Source organism: Zingiber officinale, chromosome 6A (genome assembly GCF_018446385.1).
Source record: "Zingiber officinale cultivar Zhangliang chromosome 6A, Zo_v1.1, whole genome shotgun sequence".
In the NCBI taxonomy this organism is placed as follows: domain Eukaryota; kingdom Viridiplantae; phylum Streptophyta; class Magnoliopsida; order Zingiberales; family Zingiberaceae; genus Zingiber; species Zingiber officinale.
The window spans coordinates 92,140,904-92,161,300 of record NC_055997.1 but is presented as its reverse complement, the minus strand read 5'-3'; the positions used below and the strand labels follow the sequence as shown (position 1 = coordinate 92,161,300).

The 20,397-nt window shown below is 41.5% G+C and overlaps 3 protein-coding genes across 6 annotated transcripts; 1 reads left to right on the top strand and 2 right to left on the bottom strand.

The window, feature by feature from the left end:
* Positions 1-7,064: 7,064 nt before the first annotated feature.
* On the bottom strand, positions 7,065-12,410 carry LOC121996923 (proteasome subunit alpha type-1-like). The gene is made up of 2 exons (XM_042551087.1): positions 11,980-12,410; positions 7,065-7,734 (listed from the first exon to the last, which is right to left on the bottom strand). Exons 1-2 carry the CDS (start codon positions 12,328-12,330, stop codon positions 7,297-7,299), a joined length of 789 nt encoding a protein of 262 aa, XP_042407021.1. The 5' UTR covers positions 12,331-12,410; the 3' UTR covers positions 7,065-7,296.
* A 285-nt stretch (positions 12,411-12,695) lies between these two features.
* LOC121996922 (ornithine transcarbamylase, chloroplastic-like) lies at positions 12,696-16,623 on the bottom strand. The gene is made up of 5 exons (XM_042551086.1): positions 16,331-16,623; positions 15,422-15,756; positions 13,826-13,957; positions 13,470-13,745; positions 12,696-13,244 (listed from the first exon to the last, which is right to left on the bottom strand). The coding sequence occupies exons 1-5, from the start codon at positions 16,557-16,559 to the stop codon at positions 13,062-13,064; spliced, it is 1,155 nt and encodes a 384-aa protein (XP_042407020.1). The 5' UTR covers positions 16,560-16,623; the 3' UTR covers positions 12,696-13,061.
* Positions 16,624-16,767: 144 nt separating this feature from the next.
* Positions 16,768-19,697, top strand: LOC121996921 (alcohol acyltransferase 9-like). Of its 4 annotated transcripts, XM_042551085.1 has the most exons (5): positions 16,768-16,930; positions 17,157-17,208; positions 17,282-17,858; positions 17,942-18,562; positions 18,656-19,697. In XM_042551085.1, the coding sequence occupies exons 4-5, from the start codon at positions 18,092-18,094 to the stop codon at positions 19,568-19,570; spliced, it is 1,386 nt and encodes a 461-aa protein (XP_042407019.1). In that variant the 5' UTR covers positions 16,768-16,930; positions 17,157-17,208; positions 17,282-17,858; positions 17,942-18,091; the 3' UTR covers positions 19,571-19,697. The 4 variants fall into 4 exon arrangements, with proteins under 4 accessions (XP_042407019.1, XP_042407015.1, XP_042407017.1 ...); XM_042551081.1 differs by lacking the exon at positions 17,157-17,208 and having other exon boundaries at positions 17,246-17,858; XM_042551083.1 differs by having other exon boundaries at positions 16,768-17,208.
* Positions 19,698-20,397: the final 700 nt, after the last annotated feature.

Sequence of the window (20,397 nt, the reverse complement as noted above, 5' to 3'; positions counted from 1 at the left end):
TGGGCTGCGGACACGTATGCGCCTTGGTGGACGTGCAGAAGCTCTTTCACCACTCTATATAAAGAGCCTTATACTTCGCCGGAGGTACGCGTTGGACACCTTTGGAGCCACTTTTTTCATTACTTGCTTGCCTGACTTGAGCGTCAGAGGGTCGCTGCCGGGAACCCCTTCCCGGCCCGACTTCTGTGCAGGTTCGCCAGAGGTTCGTGCAACCAGTCGAAGATCCACGTCAGCAGCTGGGGAGCGCCACGTGCCCATCGTCCATTGATTCAGCATTCGGACAAGATCAAATTGGCGCCGTCTGTGTGAACGCTCCTGCATCCGATCGGAAGAGATGGATGAAGCTGGACGACCACACATGGTGATGCTCTCCATGGAGAAACTCAACGCTCTGATAGAGGCAAGAGTAGCTAGGCTCGTGGAGCAACAGGAGCAGAAGGCACAAGCAAAAGGATAACGCAGCAGGCCGCCTCCACCTCTGGAGGGGTCGAGCGGCCATGGAGGACCGACCGGGAAGTTTCGCCATCCTCCTTGCCTTGATAAATTTCGACGAGTACATTGTATCCACCTCACTCCACGAGTATTCGGGAGTTGAGAAATTGAGTCAGATCTTATGCTGATCGCAGGTCAGTTTTTAAGATATAGTTTCTTTCGGGCATAGAATTCATCGTAATTTTCCGAAAGAAAGCCCGTGCTGTTCGGCCGGGCGTATATCATCGAAGCCAAAGGCTTGATAACGAAGGCCCCGAGCCATTCGGCCGGAGGTATAATATCCGAGCCAAGCGCTCGACGAACGAAGGCCCCGAGCCGCTCGGGCGAAGGTATGTTATCCGAGCCAAGCGCTCGACAAAGAAGACCACGAGTCGTTCGGCCGGGAGTACGTTATCCGAGCTGGGTGAAAGGTGCGCTAAATATAAATTTATATACATTTCGGTCACCTATATCCTTGTAATGCAGGAAGCAAAAAGATAAAAACGCATTGAGCATTATCCGCCGAACGACCTATTGCGTGAAGACCCCGTGCCGTTCGGCCGGGTGTATAATTATACGAGCCAAATGCTCGAAGGCAAAGACCCCGTGCCGTTCGGCCGGGCATATAAATAACACGAGTCGAAGGCTCGATGGTAAAGACCCCGTACCGTTCGGGCGGGCTGTATATTATTCGAAGCAAGATCGTGGTCAAAGATCCCGCGCCGTTCGACCGGGAGTATGTTAGCCGAGTCGGAGGCTCGATGACGAAGACCCCATGCCGTTCGGGAGTATATAATAAAAATTAGCCTTAATAAACCGTCGAGCTCCGACATTAAAAATCGAGAGACGAGCCGGAAGACCGCCGAGCTCCGACGTTAAAACTCGAGAGACGCCGATCTATAAACTTCGAGAGAAGAGCCGAGCTCGACGTTAAATATCGAGAAACGAGCGGGCTATAAACTTCCGAGCGGAAGACCGTCGCGCTCCGACGTTAAATATCGAGACGAGCCGGTGTCTATAAACGTCGGCGGAAGACCGCCGAGCTGCGACGTTAAAATCGAGAGTGACGGCGTCTATAAATCATCCGGAAGACCGTCGAGCTCCGGCGTTAAAAATCGAGACGAGCGCCTATAAACCCTCCGAAGCGGTAGACCGCCGAGCTCGACGTTAAAATAGAGACGAGCGTCTATAAACCCTCCGAGCGGAAGACCGCCGAGCTCCGATGTTAAAATCGAGAGTCGAGCGGCGACTATAAATCATCCGAACGGAAGACGAGAGCCGACGTTAAATATCGAGACGAGCCGACGTCTATAAACTTCGAGAGAAGAGCCGAGCTCGACGTTAAATATCGAGACGAGCCGGCGTCTATAAACTTCCAAGCGGAAGACCGCCGAGCTCGACGTTAAATATCGAGACGAGCCGGCCTATAAACTTCGGACGCTCGCCGAGCTCCGACGTTAAATATTGAGAGACGAGCCGACGTCTATAAACGTCCGAGCGGAAGACTGTCGAGCTCCGACGTTAAATATCGAGAGACGAGCCGGCGTCTATAAACGTCCGAGCGGAAGACCGTCGAGCTCCAACGTTAAATATCGAGAGACGAGCCGGCGTCTACAAACGTCCGAGCGGAAGCACCACCTGCCACCGTTGCATTTCATCGGGCCCTTAAACCCTCCGAGCGGATAGCCATCCACGTGATACATTCCGGCGATCGACAGTCTAGTTAGTCGGACTTCGCCTCCTTCGACTAGACTTGAGGGGAAGGCAAGTGATCCGGCGGTTAGAACACGGGACCCCATAGCGAGGGGTCAACGCCAAGTGGAAGTCAAAGTGCCAGGTGGTCCATCGGGGAAGGGTGAGCCGACCGGACTCATGAGAAAAGGGCAGACTGACCGGCCGACCGGAGAAGGATGAGTCGGCCGCCCGACCGGCCGACCGATGAATATCCGATAATAAAAAGGCACCCTGACAGGGATCGGGGTTCCAGCACTCGATTGAACAGTAACGAAGGGCCGAGCGGACGTCATGATCGTCCAAAGGCAATGTAACATACTGCTAGTAGTCCCTACACAACATCTTACCGAAGATCTCCCAGCATGCCGATGGAGAGAGATGGCCGGGCGTGAAGTAAGTGCCGTCCGGCCAGGCGTAAGAAGAATGTCGTCCGGACGGACGCCCCGTCCCGCCGGCCGGACGGACGCCCCGGCCTGTGGTCGGTAGAGGAGGACGAGAACATCTTATGACAACTGTCAAGTCCTATGGCTAGGCCATATTCCAAGTCTGACAACGAGGTGTTCTGTTGTCCCATCGAAGACGTACTTGGACTATAGCAGTATGACGTCAGGTAAGCTTTCTGACAGACACATACCGAGGTATGGGCTGCGGATACGTATGCGCCTCGGTGGACGTGCAGGAGCTCTTTCACCACTCTTTATAAAGAGCCTTATACTTCGCCGGAGGTACGCGTTGGACATCTTTGGAGCCACTTTTTTCATTACTTGCTTGCCTGACTTGAGCGTCGGAGGGTCGCCGTCGGGAACCCCTTCCCGGCCCGACTTCTGTGCAGGTTCGACGGAGGTTCATGCAACCAGTCGAAGATCCACGTCAGCAGCTGGGGAGCGCCACGTGCCCAGCGTCCATTGATTCAGCATTCGGATAGGATCAGCGAAGATTATAGAGGTAATATATAAACGGGGTCTTCTTCGATGACAAGATACACACACTTTATACATTGTACTACGCACGCATCCTACTATTCATTTCTACTGCTCTACTTCCTTCTCGAGATATACACTAACTTGAGCGTTAAATGATTTTCTCTAAGAATCTTTTCCTTGATTTTTGGCACTGACATTCTGTTAGCTTTTTTTGAGTGTATGCAGGGAGCTTAGCACACCATCCGAGGGTCCTCGATTCAATCCAGAGGTCTTCGTCTACTCAACGTCATAACCACCTACCTAGCGCTCCACCTTTAACTTTCGGATAGGATCATCTATTATAACACTTCCCTCTTTCTTTAAATTTTTACTCTATTTATTTAAAAATTCATTACAATATGTAAATTTATTAAAGATATTTTCAAGAATATACTAGTTGAATTTAGATACGATAATAGGACTTTCAGATATTAATCAGTGAACAAAATTTATGGATTGATTTATACTATTTAAAATTTTAAAAGTCTATTTTTTTTTAAACTAGAGTTCTAAGAAATCATGGTGTTAATGTAAATCATTGTCCAAAGTGGTTTAGAGATTTATTGAAATATATTTGATTTTTTCAAGTGATTTAGAATTCTTAACGAAAACCAACTGAGAAGTCTAAAGAACTCAAATCATCGAAACAAGAAAATACGGACGAGAATTTAACCATTGAAACAGTCAAACCGTTTAGGAAATTAGTTGGAGGTTCTAGGGATTCAATTCCTTAGGAATGGACTATTACTTAATAAAATAAAATAGGAGAATGAAAATCCTCCTATTTCCATTTAAATTTATTGGATCAGAATTAAATTATAATATATATATATATAATTAATATATAGAGATGATATTACTAAAATATCTTTAATAATGATTTATAAAATATATTTAACTGATTTAATCATTTATCATTATCCTTTTATCATCCTTATTTCTATTCTCATATCTTTCCTAGAACAAACACCTCCTAAATGAGCCCTACTTGCAACCCTTCTCCTTCCTTATCCCACAAAACCACTAGTTTTGATCGCCCCCTCTCTCTGTTCTAGCCTTTCTAGGTTTGACCATTGGTGATAGAGAAAGCTGACTGTGATTGGCATGCGCATGCATGCATGCATGAGGCCCAGAGATTAAAGCTGCATCCTCTAATCTCGAATAAAACTCAATTTACTGTTACTGAGAGATTAATCTTGAACAAAACTCAATTTTACTGTTACTGAGAGATTCCCTCTGTGATTTCAGTGGAAAGATAAAGCAAAAGAAAAAAACCTTTTTCAATAGAATATAAATGATATACAGGGTGATAGAGACACTGCAGCTGATCCAAGGGAAAGGGGAATCCAACGAAGAATAAATGCTCGAGGGGAAAGGAGCATTATGGGTTCAGGTAATATTGATCGACTGGCTTGGTGTTTTTACCTGCTGCAGGGACCTCATACGAAATTAAATCAGGTCTGCGAAAAGTGAATGTTCAGAGCATTCAATTTGGTGTGGAAGGGATCAAATAAACAACGTGTTGAGATTACAATTAAAATTAGGCAATCATGAATTTATAAGACGTAAAATATCTTCATTAATATGAGATTCAAAGTGGACAATCTGATAGTATTATTATGGAGATATATGAGTTCCATTAGTCTTAGTAAGTAGTATTAAAGTCATGAGCAAAATAGAATCATATGTATAACCTTAACAAAGGAGATGGGGGAGATCCGGACTATGAGAATCAATGGCGGAGTCAGTCTGGGTGATTCAGACTGATTCCAGGTTGTGAGCAATGGCCGTCAACTTTGACGTCGTCGCCCCGGGCTGATTCCTTTTTTTCTCGTGTTTTCCATTTGTTTTTCACTGTAAATTCGGAATTTGGTGTCGTCGGCCTCCGGGCTACCATCCGGGTAAATTATAACTTGGCTCCGTCCTTAATGAGAATAATGATAAGAGGGTTCCCAGTAAAAATCCATGATAAATTTTCGAGATAGATGGTGCTCTAGGCATTTCACATAAGACGTATGCTAAGGATTTTTCGAATTAAAATTAAAATCTCATATTAAAAACATATAAGGAAGATCATGAATTTATATTGATACTGTTATAAAAATTAGCAATGAATTATTACATGTTATAACAGTTAACTATTAGCTTTTACACTCTGATTGTGATCAAATAATTACTATAACTTAAATCTTAAATTGATAAGTGAATATTTTAAAAAGTTTACTTCATTTATTTGATTATAATTTAAAAGAAGCGCTCATGTGGCAAAAGGCGATTCGCTCGCCCCCAACGCCTTCCGTCAACCCGTCCCTAGGTCAATACGGAGGAGGTAAATCACGGGTGACTACTAGCCATTAGTGCAAATGGCTAAGACATGATGGAGGTTATGCTCGGTCACACCGAGTTTCAATCCCAAGACTTCATGTGACAATTCTCCATATCTTAATCATCGCATCGCCCCGAGGAGACCTTAAAAAGAAGCGCTCATGTCACTATTTATGGACGCTTTTGAGTTTTGCCCATGTAAAATCTTCATTAATTAATTTCTCCATCAAATCACTGATTATTTTATTTCAGAGATAAGGAAGGATAGAAACGTAGAAACATTTGATATATACAGAACATGGGATTCATTAATGCGAGAGAGACTTGAGCTATACAGAAATGGATTCCCCTGGAAAAATGTATTCCCCAAAAAATATTAAAAATTTCGTCAAGTGGCAGTAAGAGGCCACTCCACAGGAATATGTAATGCTCGAAGTGTTATTCTTTAGTCTGAAATGGCTAGAGAGTAGGAGCATTGGGCATGATAAAGAGGGAAGTAATGGAGACCAAAGGCAGTATGGAGATGTGAGATTGTTGGTAGATCTTTCCCCCTCTTCTTCATGTGGTTTTGTCTCCGACTGCTGTGGACATTGAGGCCACCCTGTAACCCACCACACCACCAGCTTCCATCCACTCTCACTTATTTTAACCTTTAATCTATTGTTTTCGATCCGTTTTTCCATCTTTATTCTCATTCTTGTGGGTCATATTTTCCCTCAGCAATAAATAAAAACTGTAGATGATTTGCAAAAGAACAAAATGTGATCAGGGATCAGCATTGCACATCTAGTTAATTCTATATATAAAACTCAAAGTGGAGCTTAGATACAATGCATGGGGATAGGAAGAAATATGAATGATTGAAATTGTTAATGCCTTTGCTAGCTTCAAAGTACCCTTGTCCACATCAATGTCTTTTTGAAACAGTGATGGTTTGGATTGGGAACCAAATTTTAAATGGGAGGTCTGCCCATATAATTTTGCTATGAGTTATACTTTTGGAACGTTGATCGCAAATAAATTAGTAGGATATATCATATTATTAGTGGTTATTGGTTGAACTTAAAATCCAGCCATAAGGAAGGGTGCTTCTCTCTTGCCTTTGCCACTTGAAGATGAATGAATGAATGTACAACTGTAAAGGTCGTAGTGAGTTTAATGGATACCAGTAGGATTTGTTTTTTTTTCCTTTGCCTTTAGGTGGAGTCTCCCTGTAGTGAGTACAATGGATTCAGTAAGATCGGCCTATTTTTTAGCCTTTTGATCGAGTCAAGATGCCAATAAAGTGACAAGACGTGTTTTTATTGTTTTTCTTTTAGTTGAACATTGCTCGCACATAATATACATTGATTTATCATCTATTTCCTCAAGCTTTTGAAATAAATAGTTTGGTCGGAGTAAGAAATTAAGGGTTCAAATTGATGCACAAGTATTGCTGCAACAGTTCGGAAATGACCCGAACGGAAGTCCTCGGGTTGGGAAAATTTTGCCCAGAAAAGACCGTTTGTCCCACTTTTCTACCGGATGTTCTATAAAAGCTCATTCTAAGCAACACTACTTGCGCAAACTCAATAATGCAGCATCAAGTCATCAACACGACTGACATGACATTTTACGGCTAATGCATAACATCGTCCAGAGCATCGCTGGGAAACAAACCAGTTTTAATATAACCCACAACAAATTCTCGAGGTGCAGATGTGTTTAAAATTAGGAATAACATTTCACTAGAGAGTTGGTGCAAGCATGACTATCAACTAACTGCAGGCATGTCATTGAATTTTGAATTTAAGTCTCTCTCTCATCAGATATCCATCGGAGCAGCTCCAGTGCTTCCGTCCTCATCTGTTACAGGAGCCTGGTCAGCAGGAGCATCTTCTTTGATCTCCATTGAATCAATCAGTTCCTCAATTATCTTCTGGTCAATCAAATGAAAGGCCTCGTCTTTTCCAACAACAGCTAACGTGCAGATGGCACTAGTCAGCTTCTCTCCTTGTAAAGTCTCCTTGATGGCAAAAATTGCATCTTTGATAAGTTCATCACGAGAATAGTTGTTGAAAGACTCGAATCTGCGTTCCAAGAAAGTTTTTGCAGCTTGTGAGCGGGATCCAATTGCGAATGCCTGGTACTCAAAGTAGTTTCCACTGGGGCAGTTGTAGTAGAGGTGAGCTCCAGTTTCATCTAATCCAGCAACAAGCAGGCCAACTCCGTATGGTCTTTTCCATGATCGCTGCGTGCACACCTGTTCTTGAAGAATAATTAGAGTGAGGCCAGATATGTGCTGTCGTTTCAACTTTAACAAAACAATTAGTGTCTATAGGCACCAATTATAAAATCCCTAGAGAACCATGCCCACATGACTAAATAAGTTACTTCATCTAAAACTGATCTAAACTTAACATTTACAAGCTCAAGTCCAGAGTTAAAAAATTCCAACTACAAATGATATACCATCTCCTACTCCAACCTACAAAAAAATGTTAAAATCATTAAGCAACCTGGTCTGCCCCAAATTTCAAATTCCGTCACCGGTTTTGTTTTGTAGGTGGAAGTTACATTATACACTATCATACCATGTTAATATTATCCATTATAAAACTTAACCGTTGTGAAGCATTCTTGTCCCATGTGAATTATCTGAGCTTTACAAAACCATGCACCTCATTCCAAAGACAATTTTCAAATGAGAGACGCTAAGCTGAATCTTGAACTAGATTTATAAGAGAACAAAGAAAAAGAAGAGTTTTCTTGTGAGGAATCTGTAAATAATGAAAAAAAACTTGTATGCAAGGCTTAGGTTCTCCTCTTCATTAACAATTCTAAGATACATGTAGTTTTCATAATAATTAAATGAGAATAAATTTCGTATCCATCCATGTCTAAATAGAGAATGAATTTCATGAGATCAAATCATTAACAATGGTCAAGCACCATACCAGTAGAAAATGGACTGAAAAAATTATGAGGTAAGGGATATATATGGCTTATTTCAGAAAAATAGACAAGGTAACTTGATACAGTAAGCATATATTACTCAGACCTTCAAACAGTATCCAATAAGAACACGAATCTAGTTATCAATACATAATATCATCAAAGAAGAGCAAGAAGTCAAAGGGATCTATACAAATATTATATACTCACTGAGGTTGTGATATACCAACACAAGTAAAATGAATCTATGCAAGGAAGAGCATGAAGTCAAATATGTACAAATAGGTTATCCTCGTACTGAGGTTGTGTCTTACCAACACAAGTACAAGGGTTGGCAAAGAGTCTAGGTAACAGAGTAGTAACAATCATATGTATTGAGAATTATCAAGCAACTATGTTTATTTCTCAGTAGTGTTTTTCTATCTGAGAAATCACAAGATGCTCTCTGTTCTTCAGTCTACTGTGTTGTTTCCCGAAGTGATCTTTGAGTTCTCAACATACATTTTATGTGGATCAAATCTGTCACTATACTTCTTCCAGAAAAAACATAAACTTTTCACTAACTCCTAGATGAATTGCTTTTCCTAAAAGCAGAGACATGCCTATGTACATGATCCAGAAAAACTTTAGTCCATAAAAAAAAAAAAGTTGAAAGGGAACCATGACCGACAGCTATGCCATATAATTTTCATGATAGATAAAACTATTTTCCAATGGGGAGCACTGCATCAGTAGAAAAATGAGCTGAAAGTTGACTTAATTGTCTGATAGAATAATTTGAGCCTAATAGACCAAAGTTACTGATTTCCTGTTTCCTAAGGGACAAACAAAATTACAGGTAACCTCATTTCTCATATGAGGACAACTAATCAAGCTACAGATTATTTATTTCTTCTCACAGATGCACTCAGCATATACATTAGGCTTAATGGCTTATTGTACTTGTCAAGGGAAATATGTAATTAAAGAAATAACACCAGATGCTCTGTCTTCTTCATAGTTACATCCTATGTTGTTTCCATATTCTCTCAACTTCCTTTACACGCAGATCAGTCCTTATTGTTTTAACTGAAAAACATGAATTCAAAATCCATGAAGAATGATGTTCACTAAAGGCAAAACATGCCAATGTATACCATGATGATCCAGAAAGTTAGCTTGATTTAGAATTGATTAAAAAGAAATCATTACAATCGTTTATATGTTTTATTAATAAGAATGAGTTATCATGATATATCAAACTATTATCCAATGGTAAGCATCACATCCATAAAAAGTGCGTTGAAAATGACTTGATGAATTGACAGAATAGTTTGTCTAATAAACCAAAGTATTTTGTTACTTGTCAAAGGCAACAAAGCCTTTCTAGGAATACCTATCCCTTATTTACTTCATCTTTCAAACAATATATCCAGATATTCCAACTGGACTAACCAAGTTATACAAGCTAAACAACCCAAATGAGCCAATTGGGTCAGTCATTCTGGATGAGCAACACATGACAGACAGACCAAGTGGAAAAGTTGAGTTGGTTGGGTCAGATAAGCTAGTTGGTTCGGTTGGGTTGGTCGAGCTGGATGGCTCAGATTCAAATCGAACAGGTTGGTAAGCATGATGGGCCAAACAGATCAGTCGAGTCAGACGAGCTATACAAATCGGTTGTGCAGCTCGCATACTCCAGGTGGCCAAATCAAGCCAGACAATATGGGTAACTGGGCTGTTTGCCAGTCAATCAGTTCAATCTGTCAGATCGTGCAACACAGATTGATCGGAATCGGTAGTCCGCTCGGCCTGGCCAAGGCTTATACAAACTAATCAGGAAGATCATGTAAGACAAATTATTTACATAATGTATTCCTTTTTCAATTGTGAAATCTATTTCATATATTCTTTGTCTATTCTAATCCATGAACATGACTAAGGAAATCTTGTTCTTTGTTTATTCTTTACCTATTCTATTCCCTAGAAATAATATGTTATTCTTTCTCTATTCTATTTCATGAATCAACCATACCATGGAAAGAATACATAGTAAATTAAGGTCTTTAACTAGATAAATTTTATCCAAAAATATTAGTCATTGTCATGTATCAAAACCGTTCACTAGTATGGGACTTAGGTAAGAAGAAAATATCCAAAATTGAACTCAAACTGAAACCTGAGATATTACCTAAATAAAAAAAAAATAGGGAAAGAATGAGAAAGCACTAGGGTTCCTATTAGTCAAATGAAAAATGACGCATAGAAGAAGCATAACAGCAACAATGCAGGACATGGAGAGAAACAACATTGAGAAATGACAATAAGCTATATGAATATTCATTCAATACTTTCTTGCAGTATATCATTCCTCTTTTGTCACCATTGTTAGTATTCTTGTTCCCCAATGCTTGCTTACTTGAATAAATATCAGATGGGATGGATTGAAAATGAATGGCTTCAAATCAGCTAATGACATCACCATTTTAACAAGATAAGCCCATTAACTATTGAGGCTTTTTTAAATTAAGTGGAAATAATCTTGACTGGACTCTTGAACACTTATAAGCAGTTTCAATTTTTAGAGCAGTTATGACTAGTTTAATTTTTTGATCAATTATGACCAGTTCCAATTTTTTTAAAAGGCAAAGCTGAATCAGTCAAGTCTAAACAAGATCCAGTCATCCAGCATGGACAAACCTAGAGATAAATAGCATTTTTACAAAACTAGATACCTAGAATATTCATATACTGAATCATTATTATACATAAATCATCTAATTAAGTCAAACATGAGAGTAAAAAAAAGATAAGAACTTGCAAAGTGATGCAACAAAAGTTATGTAGATTAGACATATTAGCTATTCAATAAAATTTTTGCTTGATGACATAGAAGATTTTTGTTAATTTTACTTGCTCTTTTACTTCATAACAAATAGAGAGTTAAGAGTTAAGGAAAAAGAGGGAAAAGCAAATAGGGGAGAACTAAGAAACTTAAGGTTTACTTGAAAATCATGCAAATAGAAACTTAAGACAAACACCTAGCCTTATAATGTTTTGCAGCTCATCAAAGCTTAGATGCACCTTATGTACAGCACAAAGCACAAAAAAAAAAATTGTTCTCCCGTGCATTTTTTTTCCTACTCTAACTAATCTTCCCACGCAAGAGGCCACCACCAAATCTCCTCACTTCCTCACCCTTCCAATGTCTATGCAAGAAGACTACATGTACTGGAAACGTTAGGGGAACTTTAGTTCTATCCGAGACAAATTATAAAGACTTAAAACAGTTGAACATTCTTTCAAATGTTGGGTAGTCACAACTGAAAGAGACTAACTAACTAGGAATTGAAGGCAAACAGGGCGAAAAATATAACAAAGTTAAGTGTGTTTTTTAAATTAAAAATAGCAATTTAAGTCGAAAATGCCAACAAAAAATTCCAAATGACTTAGCTAGATCCTAATTGTAGATTCACATATACATATTAGAATAACTATATGATTCAGTCTTTGGGAATCCAAACAACTAGTTAAGAGAAAAGAAAAGGGCAAAAAACAAAAATGGAGCGGGCACCTGGGCCTTATCGGCGAGTCGTACGACGAGGCGGGAGACAGGTAGAGGAGACTCGTAGACAAAGGCGTGGTTGATGCATTCGTTGCGGAGGTAGCGAGAGAGAACGCGGCCGTCGGCAGTGAGACCGGCTATGGCAACACCGATGTGATCGTCGATCTTGAATACCTTTTTCTGGTAGGAGGAGAGATCGGAGGCGGCCTTGTTGACGGTGGCGAGGACGACGTGCGAGGCGGAGCGGAGGCCGACCGCTGCTGCGCCCTGCTTGACAGCCTCCATGGCGTACTCAACCTGGAACAGCCTCCCCGCCGGGCTCCAGGTAGTGACATCAGTGTCGTACTGGTTCCTAAACATCGCTGCACTTTTCTCTTCTTCTTCCTTCTCCTTCTCCTTCTTCCTCTTCCTCCGTGACCGTCGCAATTAGGTATTAGTTCCGGGTTCCACTAGCTTCTTTCCCAAGGCAGAGAAGGCCCATGTCTAAACTGGGCCAGGCCACTAGAGATGCACCCAAATTCATCAAAAGTTGCATTGAGCCAGTGCGAAATTTGATATTTTTATAAGATAAATAATAATAATAATAATATTAACAAAAATAAATAAATTGGGAAAATAAAAAAAATAAGAACACCCCGATCACATTTTTTTAAAATATCAAAATAATATCCATCTTATTTTTCATATTAACCCTTTGGATGGATGAGCTTCCTTACACCTCGATAGGCCATTTGAAAGATACCGGAGGATAAAATAAGATTAAAAATTACATTCTCTTTTATTATCCTTCCCTCACCTCAATTGACGGAAAATTTCAATACTTGTATATAAGCAGTGTCCTCACCTCTCACATTCAGATAATGAGCCCTACTAACCCTGAGTGGGTCCCACCATTCAAATATGAGAGGTGAGAATATTGTCCGTACAGGCGAATTAATCCAAATTTACTGTAAAGATATCCTTATTTTATCAGTAGATGACGTACTGAAACCTCATTAACTGTCTTCCAAAATCCAATTTGATAATCCTATTGGAAAAACAGGAAGAGACCTTGATTAGCCTTTCATCACATAGTTAGTGATATGATGATCCTAGAGACCCAAGAGGTGGAGCATGATGGCATTTTGTGCATGCATCCGATTTTCGGCCTGGGGAAAAACAATTGAGTTGGGAGCTTCGATGACACCGTTGGTAACCTCTACGCCTCTCTCTGCGGGTAAGCAATGCATGAAGTAAGCCTTTGGACCAGCAATCTCCATCAGGGCTTCATCAATCTGCAAGTACATTCGTTTAGTATGCCTCTAATATTAGGTAAATACATTACGACAAAGCTTCCAGTAGGTTATTGTAACCATCTCAAACGGATCCCTATTATCAAATAAGTATAAGCTTGTTTAAATATTCACATGGAGAAAATTTTTATTTAAGCTTGATGTCTATAAATCTGTTTTAAGCTCAAAGTTTTCGGAAAAAAAAAGGAAGGGCGACTACTGATGTACCTGAAATCCTTGGAACTTCTGCTTTCTGTATGAAGCCTCCTCTTTTTGCCCCATGCTAGCCCAAACATCTGAGTACACAACATCTGCACCCTTGACTGCTTCCTTTGGGTCATCAGTAATTTCAATCTTACTAACTCCAGCACTCCTTGCCTTTTCGACAGTCTTCTCATCTGGTTCAAATCCTTTTGGGCAAGCACATACAAAATGGAAAGGAACCACAGATGCCAACAAAAGCCAAGAGTGTACAATATTGTTCCCGTCTCCGACATACACAACCTATGGAGAATCACAAAAATATGTTTCAACAGCTCAATTCTGCATGTCTCCAATCAAAGTCCACTTTAAGTAATGGATACCTTGGCTCCCTCCAATTGACCGATGTGTTCGATAATTGTAAGTGCATCAGCCATTATTTGGCATGGATGGTTATAGTCAGTCAGACCATTTATAACAGGTACAGAAGAATATGCAGCAAGGTCCAAAATATCCTGCAACGATTATGAAGGATTATAAGATGCAACAATTATAAAGGATTATATGATGTATAAATTTGCACAAGAAGCCCATTGCAAAAATCTTGTACTTTTGGAACCTCTCTTCTATAACAAGCATCTCCTTTAGCAGCCACACTTGTAAAAAATGACAATGCCAAGAACAAAATTTAATCAATAGCATTATAGCAATATGAGACAAGATCAATAGAGACAGGTGATCATCCAACTGACATGATCCTGTGTCGATAAATTAACTAGTTAATACAACATGGAATGTTCCCATGCTTTTACATGATGAAAGGTGTGTATCAAAGGCTTCCGGCCATGTTCTTCCAACTTTAGCTTAAACCTACCTTGGCTAAGAGCCTATGCTCACTCAAGACTCACTTTTTTTCTCCTATTAAACTCACTACATATGGCCTACTTCGGCTATGTGAAGTATCAGTGGAGCTTCACTGCTAAAATCCAACTCAAAGTTTCCCCTTCCCTAGCATGTTGGAAAGCTAACGGAAATCAGATTCACAGGAACTCGAAGTCTCAGATAGTTTAGGCATCAGCATCAAACAAGGTTGGAAGCAGCTATAACACCTCAGCAAAAGAAGGATGGTCATCGCATGAAGCATTTCCAGTTTGCGTAGGCTAAATCCAAACAAATTGTTGCATAGCAGTTTCTAATAAAGTCTACTTTATATGTTCAAAAGAAGCATAGATACGTTTTATTTTCGATACGTATATGCACATTCTGATCCCTATGCCATAAAAGCACAAAAAGGGTTTGAGTTTTAACATTGCTAACAGCACATTTTCATAAAATGTAAACAATAAGACACCCATGACAATATTGAAGAACAATAATAAAAAGTTCTTTATAACTTGGCTTGTAAATCACGAATGTGAAACTAGTGAATTGCAGCTTAGACTAGTGAACGTATCTGATTAACATTATGCCTTGGGCATCCAGCAGGGAGATAAAGGTATTAAATCATGACAACCTGATCGTATATTCCATGAGGCCTTAATTTATCAGATAAATGAGCTTTAGAGCAAATCAGCAAGAATTCAGTAAGTTGCAGATTTATAAATGTGATTCGAGCATCTTAAGATATTAACATGAAATATAATGCTTGATCAAAGGGGATACAAAGTAAAACATACAATAAAATTGAGTATATAAAAGTTTCACCACCTCTCTGCTATTGCATAGCATGGTGCATTGGAATGTGCAATTAAAGACGCACATTATTGTAAAATCCTGATAAGAATTCTAAATTTCAACCTTTAAAATTATGGACCACTTGAAAGTGTAGAAGACATAAGAACAGCAATAACATAGTGAAGAAACCAAAGGATTCAAGCACTGCAGAACATCCATGTGATTTCATGTGATCTCATCAGTGGCTGTGCGTGAGAAATTACATGTGCCATGGGGATGTCGAAAAATGCAACTAACCATCTTACCTGATGAGAAAATACGCGTGCCATAAGGATGTCATTGTAGCGTGAAAGTACTCTAGCAACATCTCGAGTCTCCTCACGTTTGCCCATTTGGATAACATCAGGACCTAGGTAAATGGCATGGCCACCAAGCAAGAAGAATCCAGTCTCAAATGAAACACGGGTCCTCATGGATGGTTTAGCAAAAATCATGGCCATAGTCTTTCCTTTGAAAGGAAGGAAAGACCTATCTCCTGATTTTAACAGTGCTTTGACCTCAGATGCTCGATTTATGATCTTGAGGATTGTTTCCTTATCAAAGTCATTGATGTGGAGAAAGTCCTTAGGTCCAGATTTCACTGCATACAAACCACAATTTGAGAAATTATCGAACCTAAAGTCTTTCTACATGTATTTTATATCTATGCCTAAATAGCAACAAACGACACTAGAAATTATTTTATCTGATTTCCATTTCAGAATTAGTTAATCCTGCTGACTAATTTCCATGAACTGAGTAGATAAATGGTTCAATCAAAGATTCCAATGTTACTCACAGGATTGGTTTATGGTGAATACAATCAAGAATTATTAGAAATACAAAAGCAGGAAAAAATCGTGAATGTTTTCTAATTGAAATCCTACGATTATCTAATGCTGCAAAAAATGAAGAAAGATCGAATAAATAAGCGGGGAAAATATCCTGGCGAATACCATGGACCATGGTCAACACAATGACTCGGGAAACATAATACAAAGCGCACATACACCTCAGTCTGCGTCAGAATTGCCCTGAAAAATATCTAGTATTGTTCATCTCAAATAAACCCAAAATCCCAAATTCCATGCTAGATCACATCGCACACGAAAGCGAGGACGCTCGATCACCCGTCAACTAAAATGATAAACCTAGAGACGAGATAGAAAACTTACTCTCGTCTGATTTGGTACCAGAAATGGCGGAATGCGAGGGCGCGGACGTCCGGCATGAGATGCGGCCTCCGCGAAGGCGGGCAACAGGCACAGGCGAGGGAAGGAGCCGTGGTGCCAACGTGCGCCTGAGAATTCCCCCCGTGTACTCAGAGGAGTAGGAGGAGAGGGCGGCTCCATTGGGCAGAAGAGACGCACCGCCGGAGATGGCCGCTGCTGCTATCGCCGCCATTTGGGATTGGTTTCGTCAGTGCGATTCTTTCTTGCACATGTTTGTCTCGTGCGTAAAGCTGGAAATAAGTAAACCAGCGTCCGTCAAATTATTGGCCTTTAATTCTCTGTTCCTTCGGACCGAACCGGACCGGACCGGAATCAGCAAATGATCGGAGGGGCTGCGCTTTAAAAACTGTAATAGGAATACCTATTTATCATCTCGCCAACCGCACACGATCAAGCTACTCCCCTCTCGTTCGCGTTCCTGAACAAAGGATACTCGAAAAAATGGTGGGAGAGAAAGGGGCAAGCTTTGAATGAGATCGCCGCAGGACAATCCGTTCCTCCTTTGCTCTTGATTTCTCCTCAAGCTCATCTCCGCCTGGATCAGTTAAGAATTTTCCGCTTCTTTTACTGGATCTTCTGTTTTCTCGCTCGCATCGACACGATTGTTTTCTGATTTCTCAGTAAGGTTAAAAGTACATCGATTTGTAGAACCTTTGTCTTTTTTTTCTATCCACCTTCGAGCTTGATTGCCAAATTGGAGATAAATATTGATTTTTCTTTGTAAGGCCGGAATTTGTTCTACTTAGCAATTGGTTAGTTTTTTTGCCAGATATATGAACTCATGGTGTTTGATGAATTGCCCCACCCTAATGATGAGAATGGTACAGAATAAAATGAGTTTTTTTTTTTTTTTTGTAGGTTTTCGGTGTCCAATTAACCGAACTGGGGTAACAGATGGCGTCTTCTGCTCTGAAGGCGGTGGCGGAGAGGGTCGGTCCTGCAGCTCGTAAGCAGGCTCTAACATTGACAGATGTAGCCGCTGCGAGGATACGCCACTTGCTAGACCTCCGGCTGCGGCCTTATCTCCGGCTTGGTGTCAAGGCACGTGGCTGCAATGGTCTATCGTACACCCTTAACTATACTGGTAGCTCCTGTCGTCTTCTCCTTGCATTTCTTTCTTCTCATTTTCTCTTTTTTGCCCTCTTACTTGAGCCAAATGATACTTTTACTACTAAAGCTATAGCTCATGCATTACTAGTTTGTTTTGGAAGATAGTTCATAATGATTTTCTGAATATATTTTATATAATTAAATGATATCAAATTAGGTCTTATTTTCTTATTTTACGTAATAAATCCTAAAGATTAGGAACAGATTTAGTAAAGATTATATATATATAAGGAATATACACCGAATTAAAAAGCTTTCCTCCCATAACCGGTCAACGTTGAGACCGCCGTCCGAGCGGGGTTCGAACTGCGGCTGTGCCCATTTCACACGCTGGAGATACGTTCGCTTCCGAGTGCTGCAGGTACGTCCCCTGTCGACTGCCTACCAAATTTTAGCCCCGCGCGCACGCCGTCCAATTGTAATTCCCTTTCCTCTCTTGCGTAGGCCGTCCAACTTGCGATTCCATTTCCATGTCCTTTTTTTTCTTCTCCTTCATCTATCGGTCTGGTACAATGTGCCACCTCATTTCCTCTCCTCTGCCGCTCCCTCTCTATCTTTTGTCTTCTGCTAGTGCGTTTCCAAGTGGTGGATGTCATGCCAATGCCCGCCGCCTCCTCCTCCTCCTCCTCCTCCTCCTCATCCGCCGTCGAAATTCCTGACTGCTACCGCCCCAGAGACCCCATCCTGGTGCGCCCCCGCCACGACACGCCGCACCATACCCTCTACCTCTCCAACCTCGACGACCAGCACTTCCTCCGCTTCACCATCAAGTACCTCTACGCCTTCCGACGAGAGGTGCCGACAGACACCCTCGTCGCCTCTCTCGCAGAGGTTCTCGTCCACTACTACCCCCTCGCGGGCCGCCTGCGGCCCGCGAGCGGGAACGGCGACAAGTTCGAGCTGGACTGCAATGGGGAGGGCGCTCTGCTAGCCGAGGCGTTTGCTGACGGCCTCACGGCGGACAAGTTTATCGCTGGAAGTTCAACTCCCAACAAATCGTGGAGGAAGCTCCTCTGCAGAGTGGATTCGCAGAGCTTCATCGGCGTTCCACCGCTCGTCGTTCAAGTCAGTCGTCCCAAACTTTTCTTTGATTTTTCGATTGATTTGGGAGGAAAGCAGAGGAATTTTATCGACTCGTGTCTCGTGATGACTGATCAGGTAACCCGTCTCAGTTGCGGCGGCATGATCCTCTGCGCCGCCATTAATCACTGCCTCTGCGACGGCATCGGCTCGTCGCAGTTCCTCCGTGCATGGGCTCTGCTCACCGTCAACCCAGACTCAGCTCTCCCCGTCGCTCCGTTCCACGACCGTCGAATCTTAGAGCCGAGACGCCCGCCTCGAATCGCCTTCCCCCATCCCGAATTCACTGCGCCTGAGGCGCCACCGGTTCCATCTCAATTCCTCTTCTCTGAGCCTCTGCTCCCCGTCTCCCTCACGTTCACCTCCGCTCACATCCTCCGCCTCAAGCGGCGGAGCGCCCCCTCGCTCAAGTGCACCTCCTTCGAAGTCCTCGCAGTCCACATCTGGCGCGCCTGGGTCAAGTCCCTCCACCCCCCGCCCTCCTCCCAGATTCCAATTAAGCTCCTTTTCTCCGCCGACGCACGCCGGCGGCTGATCCCGGAGCTTCCCGACGGATACTACGGCAACGGCTTTGTCCTGGCCTGCGCGGAAACGACGGCGAGGGACTTGCTCGCGTCGAGCGCTTGCTACGGCGTGGAGTTGGTGCAGGAGGCGAAGGCGCGCGTGAGCAACGAGTACGTACGGTCGATGGTGGATCTGCTGGAGGAGAGGAGAGCAAAGCCGGACTTGGCATCGAGCTTGGTGATCTCGCCGTGGACGAAGCTCGGTCTTGAGGACGTCGACTTCGGGGAGGGCCGACCGTTGCACGTGGGTCCGGTGACGAGCGAGATTTATTGTCTCTTTTTGCCGGTGATCGGAGATCTGCATGCGTTCACGGTGCTGCTGTCGATGCCGCATGGGTTGGCCGATCGCTTTCGGGAACATTGCAAGGAGAATTTAGAAGATGACGATGACGGCGATGGCGATCGCGAGGCGAAGAATTGGGTGAATTAAATTGTGCTAAAAAGAATAAATGATTGCAAACAAATCTAATAGAAAATAAAAAAGGTCCTTTTAATTTTCAAAATTGTTAAAAAGTCATTCCTGTCCTCAAATAAATCAGTTAGCTAATGTGATTAAATAGCCTTACCATGGAGATAAGTTTTGAAATACTTAAATCACATACATAAATTTTAAAATTATCAAATTATATATCTCACACTCATTTTGGCCCTTTATATTTATCCGACCGATTGTTATAATGTAGTAATTAATTTGAGATATTGTTCACCAACACGATCTGAATCGATTGTTATAATGTAGTAAATAATTAGTTTTTTTTAATAATCAATTTATATCTAAAAAATTATCATTCTCAATATATTATGTTAAATTTATGTTCAGGACATAAATATAATCAAGAAAAATTAGATGAACACATATAATCTAATTTCATATTATTTTGAACTCTAAATTTATTAATTTATAGAACTCAAAATAACATGAAATCATGTCTTATATGGTTGTCTATTTCTCTTGATTATATCTTGTAGGTCTCGATGAAGCCAGTTAGAGTTAGCACTTTTCTCGCTTTTGGAACTTAGCAAGGAACACACATTAGTTTAACAATAAAACATAAACATTAATTAAAAGTAGATGCACAAAAGAATTCACTTGACTTGTAACCGGAAAAGTTGCTGATCCTGTCTGGAAGCTAAGAAAACGAACCTGTCGGTGTGACGTGTCTGGAAGGTTGACCTCATCCCCATGACCCGATTGATGATCTGTCCTCTACGTTGACCAGATCGTCAGAAGTCCTCATCCGGTCAACTGTACCTGTA

Excerpts from the sequence above, each read along its gene's own strand:
- LOC121996923 (XM_042551087.1), bottom strand. The coding sequence starts at position 12,330 with ATGTTTAGGAACCAGTACGACACTGATGTCACTACCTGGAGCCCGGCG. Across the intron at positions 7,735-11,979 it reads GACTCGCCGATAAGGCCCAG|GTGTGCACGCAGCGATCATG; the intron begins GTGCCCGCTCCA and ends CTTCAAGAACAG.
- LOC121996922 (XM_042551086.1), bottom strand. The coding sequence starts at position 16,559 with ATGGCGGCGATAGCAGCAGCGGCCATCTCCGGCGGTGCGTCTCTTCTG. Across the intron at positions 13,958-15,421 it reads CACGCGTATTTTCTCATCAG|GATATTTTGGACCTTGCTGC; the intron begins GTAAGATGGTTA and ends TAATCGTTGCAG. Across the intron at positions 13,245-13,469 it reads AGAAGTTCCAAGGATTTCAG|ATTGATGAAGCCCTGATGGA; the intron begins GTACATCAGTAG and ends ATGTACTTGCAG.
- LOC121996921 (XM_042551081.1), top strand. The coding sequence starts at position 18,092 with ATGCCAATGCCCGCCGCCTCCTCCTCCTCCTCCTCCTCCTCCTCATCC. Across the intron at positions 18,563-18,655 it reads TTCCACCGCTCGTCGTTCAA|GTAACCCGTCTCAGTTGCGG; the intron begins GTCAGTCGTCCC and ends ATGACTGATCAG.